The sequence below is a fragment of the Ictalurus punctatus genome, chromosome 27 (genome assembly GCF_001660625.3).
Source record: "Ictalurus punctatus breed USDA103 chromosome 27, Coco_2.0, whole genome shotgun sequence".
Lineage (NCBI taxonomy): Eukaryota > Metazoa > Chordata > Actinopteri > Siluriformes > Ictaluridae > Ictalurus > Ictalurus punctatus.
In genome coordinates, this window is record NC_030442.2 from 10181564 (window position 1) to 10192991 (window position 11428).

Consider the following 11428-nt stretch of genomic DNA (forward strand, 5'->3'; position numbering starts at 1 on the left):
ATCTTATATGGGGCTAATTACGCATCGGCTTCTGATTGGTCAATCTGCTAGGCCAACGAGAGCAGCCTGAGGTCAGGTAGAGTTAAGTTGCACGCAGGTAGCGCGCAGATGTTCTTAATGAGTGCTGATTTTTTTTCCCTCCATAGGGTTTAAGTACGTCTTATGGTGACGGAAAGTCTGTTGGTGTTTTAGATAATTCTTTGACAATTCTACCATGGCGTTTTCTCTGGTGAGTTTTTATTTTTATTTTAAATTTATTTTAAGAGAAACGTTGTCTGGTTTCGATAAAGACAACTCCAAGAGGGCGCTTTTTTGCGCTTGGTGTTAGCGCCCAGTTCATGTTTCTGTGTTGTCAGTCATGTCGTTATCCATAGCTTTTGGCCACCTTATTGGTTCGTTACTATCACTTCTGTAAATTTTTTCTCGGATGGATGCAATAAAAAAGACTTCAAGCGCCATGGCCTTGTTTATCAGAAGTTTAGGCCTTTCAGCAGTTAACGTGCACTAAGTAAAGCTACCCAACTATTTTCGCAATTTTTTTTTTTTTTGGGAGTGGTTCTATTGTGGAACTTGGCCCTCGTGTGTGTGTGTGTGTGTGTGTGTGTGTGTGTGTGCGCGCGCGTGGTTTTTTATTATTATTATTATTATTATTATTATTATTATTTTATACCCCCTTCCCTTTAAGGTCCAGTTAATTACCTTAAACTACTTCAAAGGTGCACTTCACGTTTTCATAAATATGCACTAAAAGTACAAAACCTTGGTGGGACTACCCAAGCACCTAGAAAAGTACCTTTTTTTTTTATTATATATATATATTTTTTTGTGAGTGTAATGTTACTTTTTGCTTGCTTTCTTTCAGCGAGAGAATCCCAGAGTCCTTAACCGTTGGGATTCTGAGACACCAGCCTTGTCCACATGCAGTAATGCAGACATCTTTCGCAGGATGAATACCATGCTGGGTAACTCTCTGGACCTCACAGGGGTGTGCACCACTCCCAGTGCCAAGACCAAACGGGATTCCTTGATTGGTAATTTGCTGTCAATTAGAGCTGGATTTTATACACCATAAAACTTGTGGAAAGAGTTTGCTGTAGTTTGGTATGAAACATTACTGGCAAAATGTATAGTGGAACTCCTTTAGTGCTGTTTGTAGTGATAAATCATGCTTTGCCAATGAAACTTACTTAACGCTAAGACATAAAGGAACCAGACGGTACTTCCTTGTTGCTGTCATCACTCCATCAAGGGTGCAGCCTTTGCACCTTTAGTATGCATCCTTCACCTGGGATTGTGAATATAGTGTAGGTTTAAACAATTTGATGCATAAGTGAACCTAAATAGAACAACTTTATAGATTTACTCTAAACCCTAATTATAGAGAGGCATGCTAAAGGGGGGGGAACATGTACACATTATAGCAGTCCTGTAAGAAATTGGTACACTACTACTGGTACTTTATTTTGGTGCTGAGTTGGCTGTATATAAACCTGTAATTGAGGCATTGGGCTTCCATGTATAGGCTGTGTTTGTTTGTTTTTTGTTTTGTTTTGTTTTTTTTGGTCATGAAAGAGCCCAGCAAGATGAGCCTTAGAAATGTTACGAAGTCAAGTTGGGATATTAATATTTATGAATTGCATGCATTTCATGTGATGAGAAACTGCACCATTGTTTGCCTTGTTTGGTGTGTTTCTGTTCTAGTAAAACTTGTCCTCAGAAGGTTTTGAGCATCACTGTCTGAAGTTATTATAGGATAACTGTGTGTGTATATACAGGTCCTGGAAAAGAATTTCCTAAAGTAGGAACCTTGACTTAATACCTCTTCACTGTGTAACTAGTTGTGTGGGTTATATTTTTATGTATCCCCCCTCCCCCATTACTTTTAGTTTAAGTATGCAAATTGCCTCATCTAGTGCTGCATTGGTCATGCGATGTTGAGCAACTGAGACATGCGCTGATGCTGCTGAATCAGGCCTGGAACTGCTGGATGGTATCCAGCTCGGAGGGAGCGATGCAGCGCTTCCATCCTTCAGCCTCTGATCACGCAGCCTCTGGCTGCCACCATTCTGTGATTTGCCAGGCATTTCTTCCATCTCCTTTTCTCCCTAGCCTGCAGCTCCTGCTTCACTTCCACTGCCTCAGTCCAAGGACGGCAGCCCTGGGGAAGGTTGCACAGATTGTTAGCTTGCAGGAGAATTTGAGAGGAATTCGGTCGTGTCTTCAGGGCCGTGGGCTGATCATTAGCAGCATAGTGTGAGGGCATCGGCACCTCGGTCACATGTCGCCGCATGGCATCTGCAGCGGCCTCATGTAGTCCGGCTTGCCAGCTTGCAGATTTATTCTGTGACGGAGCTTAAAGGGAATCAGTGTTTATCAGTAGAGTGTAGAGGCTGCTTTTTAGCTGTGGGTTTTTTTTGTTGTTTTTAAAATACCCAGTAGCTGATGCAGAGCATACACATACTTTTGTTTTTCCTTTCTTGGTTGCATTAACAGAGCGTGCGGACACTGATCTGTGTGCTGTCCGGAGCAGGATGCTTTTCCCCAGCAATGGGCAGGAGTCATCTCGTGCTCTACCCGATGTCACTGAGCTGGGCCTGGGCCTGCAGTCCCTCAGCTTATCTGGTTGGGAGAGGCCATGGAGCAGCCATGACTCGGAGTCATCAGCCCCAAGCAACAACCCCTCAAGTAAGTCATGTTTTTCTAACCTCTGTTTCTTGGATATTTTCAGCTATTGGGCCATTTCTTTCCTTATTTGAATATTTAAAAGCACTGCTGTGGTATTTATCCAATTTTCAATATGTTGTAGCTTCAGTTGTTAAAACTGAGACTGGTCCATGACCCTCTGGTAAATGAGGGATTGCCCATAATGTGTGACAGTTTGTTTGAAAAGTTAATTCTTGTTTCTAACACTTAAAATGTTAGTTTGAATTTTTCTTTTTGATCTATAGCTTGAGACCTTTTGTTCATGTCTGAGCTATTAAACTATCTTCACAGTGGTTATTAATGATGCTGATTTTAAGTGGTTCAAAATATCACTTATATAGTGAGTCTGAGCAGTCAGATTCCCTGCCTGCCTCATGCCCTGCCGAGTCCTAGTAATGGTATGGCACTCTCAGATGCTGTTCATGTGCTTTTGTTTTTACCGTCAATATCTGTTAAATGTTTCCTTTACCCCTGTAAATTTAATGATCAGTATTTAACTACTGTCTGGTCAGAGTCCACCTTTGAGTTTGAGTCGGCCACTTGTCCAACAATGGGCCGAGCAGGACTCGTCAGTCCTTAATGGCTGAGTCCAGAAAATAATTAAAATGAGAATTTGAAATTATAAACTCAACACTGAGCTGTTAGATTAATATTTTAATCTTGAGAAACCAGTGGTCACATAAATGTAACAAAGTACCACTATTGCATCTTGCAGGAAAAGGATTATAGACGTATATGTAGAACTTCTATTATACGAGTGTATGAAAATACAAATGAACCGGTCTTATTGTATCACACTTGTCCTCCAGTTAAAGTTGGCATTTTGCATGAATACTTGGCCAGACCTGCATTTTGACGTGTATTTGATTATCCAAGTGTAATAAGCCACTAAAGAGAACTCAATTCGGTACTTGAACGATGAAGCGGCTTTCTGTGCAGGCTTCTCAACTGTGTGCACAGTCAGGCAGGGGAGGCATTCGTTAACTTCTTAACTTTGGCTTTTTGTTGTTTCATGTCGCACATAATGCAGACTCTACTGTACTCTAGGAAGTTTGAGTACAAAATCATGTGCAGGGCTAGTCTGAGTTCCTTCATAATTGGTTATGAATCTGGGTTCAAATACCCCAACTCTAGTATTTACATTAACATGAGTGCTGTTTTGCAGTGCTTGGGATGTTGGGAAGCCCTCTGGGCCAACTTCTGAACAAACCTCAGGGCTTAATTACAAATGAGCCCAATACAGGCACTTCAGACTTCCTAGAGAAGTTTCCAGCCTTGGCACGTTTGAACTCCCGTTCACTGCTGGGTTCCCATTCCAGCAGCCCTGTGGACTCTGAGACCAGTGGCTTCAGCTCTGGCTCTGATCATCTTTCTGATCTGCTGGTGAGTTGGTTGCGTACTTTGGATAGTGTTTAATCTCAAATGGCCTTATGATCTTTAATTTGACTTTTACCATTTGTGTAATCTTTGCTTTTTCTCTGTGTAGTCCTCTTTGAGGATCTCCCCCTCTATGCCGTTCATGCCCAGCATGCCAAAAGATCCATTGAAGCTTGGTCTTGGCTCCCGTATGGACCATGACAGTTCTCCCTTAACCCCTCCACCCAGTGCTCCCCCAGGCAACAGTGTGTCCCGCCGCTGGCCTGGAGCCTCAGTCTGGCCCAACTGGGACCTGCTTGAGACCCCAGATGGCCCGTTCAGCATTGAGCGAGAGGCTCGCCTTCACAGACAAGCTGCAGGTATGTCATGTGGTTTAAAATGAGTGAGTATTTGTATTTTCTGATTGTCTAGTGTAATCTTTATGCTGGCTAAATATTGGGAACTGACTGGGGTCACACTTTACCCCATCGAACTGAAACTTGTCACTATCATGCAAACATGTATCTCCTACTAACAAGAACTACAAGCATGTTGTGGTTTAGTGCAACCCTTACTGTGATTAGGCTCATCCAGCAAAGCCCTGTAGATAATCAGGGTAATGTAGCTTCAGATTTCTTTTGTAAATTGGACTTCTTTCTTGGTTCTGTGGTCTTTACACTGATGCTGGTTTGGTCTAGTCTTTCATTAATTTGATGGACTCTGATCTTGCCTTCATATACCAGCAATTAATGAAGCCACCTTCACATGGAGTGGCCAGCTTCCATCCAGAAACTACAAAAACCCTGTTTACTCCTGCAAGGTCTTTCTTGGAGGAGTTCCTTGGGACATTACTGAGGGTGAGGCTTTTACCTGTAAACCATGTATCTAATTTAATTGTGTTGTACTGCCTTGTTGTGACTTTTGTTTTCTGTTTTCAGCTGGCTTGATAAACACATTTAACTGTTATGGCCCACTGAGTGTGGAGTGGCCTGGTAAGGATGGCAAGCATCCTCGCTGCCCTCCTAAAGGTAATATGCCCAAAGGTAATGCAGTGGGTAGGTTATAAATTTCATTCCAGCACTCGGTGGTTTGCACCAGCAGTTGGGTGAGAGGCACTGTGGTTTTGGATAACTGACATTAGGAATTAGAAATTCATATGAAGTCCATGGGATTTTGCAAACACTGCATGTCCTACAGTAGCTGCACTTGTCAAACCTGCATGTGGTATGGTTTTTATTACCCAAGGGTGTATGCAAGATTTTCATTCCTTGACGTATTTAGTTTCTAGTCTTCTGGCCAGTGATCCAGTGGCTTTTTTTTCCCCCCTTCAGTTTTTGAGGCTGTCCATCTCTGTTCAGTGACTGAGACTTGTCTGTTGTAGGTTATGTGTACCTGGTGTTTGAGTCAGAGAAGTCTGTGCGTGCACTGCTTCAGGCCTGTACTCAGGATCTGCTTCATCCAGAGGGCTACAGCGAGTATTACTTCAAAATGTCCAGCAGGAGGATGCGCTGTAAGGATGTAAGCATGGCTACATTGGTTCACTTTTGTACAAGTTTTTATTGACCTGCTCTACCTGTATGTAGAAGTAAAAATTGAAATTGTGGCTTTTATTAGAGTGTTAGCCTTGGGCCTGTTCACACTGGGCTTTTTTTTTGTAGCACATCAGTCTGTTTTTTCAAGGTGTGTTCAAACCCATGTGTTACACATGGGTGATGTGCTGAAAGTGCAAATTCATTCCCTGACTGTAGGTGGTGCCTATTGAAAGGCTGAAATACTCCGGTAAACAAGGTGGTGCTGCACAACCTTGTTTCTGACACCCAGTTATCACCTGAAGAGATCCAGTATCTATATCTTTAGGCTGTTCAGTTTTTTCCAACTCACTAAAGCATGTATGCACTCTTGCAAAATGTAAGGTTGTTTTGTGACTTGGCCACTGCAACAATTTTTTTTCTTTAAATCTAAATCCTTAATGTTCTAACTTTACAGTATACTCTCAATGATTTGAATTATTGAATTGTCACAGCAATAGCATTCACATACTTGTGGGAAGACCCAGTTTTATTTTTAAATTCTTTGGGAGGGGGTGTGTAAGGCAGCTATTGTGCACAAAAATGTTAGTGTTCCTGCAAACTGATGAAGGTTGAGGTGTGTGGGGTTTTTTTTTTTTTTTTTTTTTTTTTTTTTTGTGGTCAATATAATACAATGCAATAATGTGGCTCCTGGCTGTTTTGTATGAGGTCAAGAATACTTGTATGCAAATGTCCCAGGTGCAAAATAAATCCAATGGACTATCAGTGGATTATAATTTGCAGAGAAGAGGCAAAAACAAACACTAAGGATTAAGGATCACTCAGAATATATGTTTGCATTTTGTCAAATAGCCACAAAATAAAAAATTCATGGTCTTTTAATCATGCTAAATCTGAAAGTGCCCTGCCACAAACTTCAGCTTTTAGCTGACTTTACTCCTTGTCTCATGTATGCTGTTGTCACTTACTATATGGCTCTTTTGAGACATGTTGCCACACTGGACCTAGAATAGATGAACCATATAGAAATCATAATTGTCACCTGAATTTAAAATAAGTCTGCAGGAGAATAGTTTAGCTGAGGGAAAAATTTAAGTACAAGTGGTACATTTGTTCTAATAAGGTTGTATAGCTAATAATATAGATGTACACTGTGTGAAAGTTTGCACATATGACCTTGCTTTCTGAACGTTGTGTTCTGGGTGTAGTCTCCATGTGATTAGGTTTCCACAAACATTAGGCCACTGGATCTTTTAAGACTTGTATCTCTCTTGTGGATAACCCGACTTCATCTTGTGTCTCCTAGGTGCAGGTGATCCCATGGGTGATCTCGGACAGTAACTATGTTCGCTGCCCTTCTCAGAGACTAGACCCCAGTAACACTGTGTTTGTAGGAGCTCTGCATGGCATGCTCAATGCTGAGGCCCTGGCCAGCATTATGAATGACCTGTTTGGAGGAGTCATGTATGCTGGGATAGACACAGACAAGCACAAGTACCCGATTGGTGAGATTCCTAAACACTAAAGCTAAGTCCTGTGAAAATATGAAGATTCCATGTGGGAGCACAGTGCTTGTTAAAGAACATGCAAAAGGCCGAGCGTGTACCGAAAATAACTTTCCTTACTTGTGTAAAGAAAATGTACCATACAGAAAAGTGAAACCATGCTAATCACTTGCTCTCTTTGCTAAAACAACCTTTAAGGGTATTGCTTTTTGAGCACTGAATATTGGGTGCCAGATGTGCTCCACCTTTTTAAAGCAGTCCATGCTGTTGTGTTGCCTTTCACTGTGCGATACTGTTTAAGATGTTTAGTCTTGAAGATTTAAAAAAAAAAAAAAAAAAAAAAATTCATGTAATTCAGTTGCTTTGCATGTCATCAGGATGTTGCCATCATGCCGCATTGAAATGCAGTCTCTGCTGGTTTGTTTCCCTCCCACTGACATGATACAGGAGCAGTGGCATTGTTTTGCTTTGTCATTTCTGTAAATCACTGAAGCCATACAATTTGGGTATTGTAAGTCATGCTTTTTGACTGAGATGGCACTTTGCTCTGGCATGGAGTCTCTGTATGAAATCAGTAGTTTCATGCAAATGTGTTTATAGTATTAATACTTCTTGATAACAAGGGAGTAAAGGATGCGTTGCGCATCAATCCCAGTTATGTTTTGAGCTGGTCCAACTTCACTTGTCCCCATCTTTCATTGATGTGCCTAGTGTATGTTTGGCTGTTTTTTAATTTTCTTGTACTGTGGAAAGCATGCAGTGTGGTGTGAACAAGTGCAATGTGAATTCAGAGTTGATCTTGGTGCTTGTTGCTCCTTACGGTGGCATTGTGATATGCCAGACACTGAGGAAAAACCAAAGGACTGAAATATCTGGGTTGTGACTTGTGTTCAGATTTTAAGGGCTTGTTCTCACCCCACATCCTATTCTCCTCCCCCCCAGGGTCTGGTCGTGTAACCTTTAACAACCAGCGCAGTTACCTGAAGGCTGTTAGTGCTGCATTTGTTGAAATCAAGACACCCAAATTTACAAAAAAGGTACACAATACAGCTGTTTAAGTTTACTGTTAGTTTGTGCTTGTGATCTGTAAATACTTCAGTTTTTGTTTGAAGTCTGTTTTAAAAAAAACACAAAAAAACAAAAACATTAAATGTCCAGTAAAAGTTGAGTAACAGGAGGGTTTGTTCATTTTAGGTTCAGATTGACCCATATCTGGAGGATTCCATGTGTCAGGTGTGCAGCCGTCAACCAGGACCTTTTTTCTGCAGAGACCAGGTAAAATCCAAACATTTGAGATGACTAGAATGCAATTACACATTACTTGCAAACTTGAATGGTGGTTTATTTGGGGTGGGATAGACCAGTAGCAGAACAAATGACCATTGTAAAACCTTTCCAACATCTAGTAGACTTGGACACCATGAACCCCTCAGTGCAGGTTTATTTCTTTAAAATCATTTGGAGACTTGTACAATATTTTGTTGATTTTAATGCCATGCATTTTTCTATTCTGAACTTTCTACAGACTGAACATTCAGTACAATCGTATGTTTATCGTTTTTTATTTTTTTATTATTTTATTTTTTTTAAAAAGACATAAATGGCTTCAGTTGAAGGGCCCAGACAAACTTCATAATGCAGACATTGATTACTGTAATTTAATTAAGAGCCCTGGGCTGAATGCTTCACTGTCCCCTGTTTTCCTTTTTTTTTCTTTCCAACGTGGCTATAAATACAAACCTGCCCAACCATTTTCATATATTCACAGATCAAGTCTTGACAGTAATAACTTTGTATTAAGGTTTTATTTCCTGTTCACTTTTAACACCAAAAGAAACTAGCATTAATTTATTACTAAGGTCATGATGAATTGTTGTGCCATGCTGCAGTAGAAGTAAAATTTCACTAAATTCTGCCTGGTAAAAGTTGGTCTTAATACATGAGCATTATTGTGCATGAGCACACTACACGCAGCAATAGAATAGCATTTTTGTACTGCTTCTAAAACTGCACTTCAGTGCCCCTACTGGTGGTGTTAATGTTGGTAGTTCAGCTTTTTCATTTGGGGATACAGCATGCTCTAGCCACTGTCTGAAGTCATTATGCAGTGATAAGATTATTTACTTTGCAAATAACTAGTACAACTTTCAGTGTTGCTGTAATGCCAACTTTTACAAGCAGTATAAAGGGATTACTCAATTATGGCACTCAGCATCTCATGTAGGGTGTAAATGATATTTAAATGCAATACACTTAATGTTCCAAGTTGTTACATTAGCTTAACTTCAGCAGGCCTGTTAATGTGGCTTTTGCTGTCGAACAAAAACCCAACTTGTAGTGGAAATTATTGACTGGTGTGAAGTTTGAATTCTAACATTAGGCAAAATGTGCCATTGATCTTCATACACAGGCCTGCTTCAAGTACTATTGTCGCTCATGCTGGCATTGGCAGCATTCCATGGATATCTTGAGCAACCACCGCCCTCTAATGCGCAACCAGAAGAATAGGGACTCCAGCTAAAGGCCTTGCTTAAGATGGCAACGTCGTGCTCTTGCCTGGACCGCCACCACGCCTCTGGACCAGCTTCAGCGCCAGGCCTCCGGCAGGCATCCACAACGGTGTGGGTTTGCGCAAATGCTGTACAAAGTTCACTTTGGCACTTTTTTTTTTTTTTGGCTTGTTCACTTTGGCACTGTGCACAGTGATATTATGGGTTTGCAAGGGCCCCCACACATTTGGAAAATCTCCCTGGATTTTTGGGGTGAGAAGAATAAGGCCATGGTTCAGAAGGAAAGTTGCTTTTTTTTTTTTTTTTTTTTTTTTTTTTTTTTTTTTTTTTCCCCCCCTTTTTTTGCTTTTTTTTTTGTTTTGTTTTCCCCCATCTTCTTTCCCCATTTTCCTTCTTCATGAACAGTCATACAAGTTTCTTTAACTAACCGAAGCCATACAGTGCCTTTAAATTCATTTCTCCTCTTTAGCTGCTTTTCCCATTACAGTTAGCTAGGATTTTTTACTTTAGAAATGCAGATACATAAAGTCCAATTTTCATCTTCCAGACATTTTACGCAGTTATTTTTACTAATATTTTTTACATAAAACGGTTTTAAGTCAAGACAAAGAAGATTGAACAGAAATCTACCTATTGGCTTTTTAATTTTGCTTTTTTTTTTTTTTCCCCTTTCTCCACAACTTTTCTGGAGAGTTTTCTCCCTTGTCCAATTTTACGTTCAGTGGAACAAGGGATTTGGGTGTAATGTTATCACCAACCCAGATAATTTTTAGTGCATGCCATCCAGAGGCATTGCTTTTACTGGGTTGCATCAAGTTTTTGGATCAACTCATAATCAGAAATGTGAATGGCCATAGATTGCACATCGTTTTATTGTTGCACTTTTTAATTTGCACTTTGTAAGGGGGTAGGTTTTTAATCACCTTTTGAACATCAGCAGGTATTGCTATGGGCATGACCTCAGATTACAAACAGCTGCTTGTTGAATGTAAAACTCTAAACTTCACTTGAATGTACCATTGGCGCCTTAGTAGACCAAATGCAGATGTCACTTTATTTCCAGCTCTGGAATATCAAAATATCAAAGATTTTGTTCAGAACATGGACTGTCACTTCTCCATTTATTCCTCGCTGATCCTCTTCAGCCCTGATGCTTTGTCTTTTTATTCTACCTCATTGTGGTCTGCTGAGTTTGAGTACTTACAGCTGAGTGAAGTTGTTTTTTTGATTGGGCACAATAAAGGTGTTTAAGCATTCATATTGCTTTAGGTTTTTTTTATGCCTATGATCATTAAAGTAAAAGTATGTGTATATGGCTTTTTAAAAAAAAATAAAATTAATGGCTAGGAAACCAAGATTTTTGGGATCGATTGAACTTTTCCTGCTGTCCACTAGGTGGTGCTGCCTTTTCATCCTGCAATAATGCTCTGAAGACTTCTGTTTTGGGAAAACTATAAGGACCATTTTAAACAAGTAGCTAGATATGCCAGTTTTCTACAACTTTCAATTGTAGCTTAATGGTTATTTGGCCATATTGAGCAGTGTATGTGATGAAGAGAAGATGCTCTCCAAGAAAACATTCTAAAATCTCAATGCTGGAAAAAATTTAGTTTTGTTGAAACAGTGTTGGATTTAATCCACGCAAGGTGTAGGTGCTAATTTCACTGGTAAAATACAAAACCCTAAAAAATAGTTGCCGACATGTACAATTGTTCTTTCATTGTTTCATGATGGCCTCGTTATCAATGCAGATCCTAAAGGATCAGCTGTGGCAGTTGGACAAAGTTGTGCCCAGATGGTCTGAGTAGGTTGGTGTACCAATATG

General features: G+C 40.3%; 1 protein-coding gene across 2 annotated transcripts; it reads left to right on the forward strand.

Annotated features, from left to right (window-relative positions):
• The first annotated feature begins 141 nt into the window (after positions 1-141).
• On the forward strand, positions 142-10859 carry cpeb1b (cytoplasmic polyadenylation element binding protein 1b). 2 transcript variants are annotated; one of them, XM_017458342.3, is made up of 12 exons: positions 142-229; positions 863-1031; positions 2494-2685; positions 3869-4086; positions 4190-4439; positions 4803-4916; positions 4998-5102; positions 5441-5577; positions 6895-7093; positions 8036-8130; positions 8288-8368; positions 9504-10859. In XM_017458342.3, exons 1-12 carry the CDS (start codon positions 215-217, stop codon positions 9612-9614), a joined length of 1686 nt encoding a protein of 561 aa, XP_017313831.1. In that variant the 5' UTR covers positions 142-214; the 3' UTR covers positions 9615-10859. The 2 variants fall into 2 exon arrangements, with proteins under 2 accessions (XP_017313831.1, XP_017313832.1); XM_017458343.3 differs by having other exon boundaries at positions 154-229; positions 4998-5087.
• Positions 10860-11428: the final 569 nt, after the last annotated feature.

What these genes read in the sequence shown, in the direction of transcription:
- cpeb1b (XM_017458342.3), top strand. An exon ending in CAAGCACAAGTACCCGATTG is followed by an intron (nt 7,094 to 8,035) that starts GTGAGATTCCTA and finishes CCTCCCCCCCAG; the next exon opens with GGTCTGGTCGTGTAACCTTT. An exon ending in CACCCAAATTTACAAAAAAG is followed by an intron (nt 8,131 to 8,287) that starts GTACACAATACA and finishes TGTTCATTTTAG; the next exon opens with GTTCAGATTGACCCATATCT.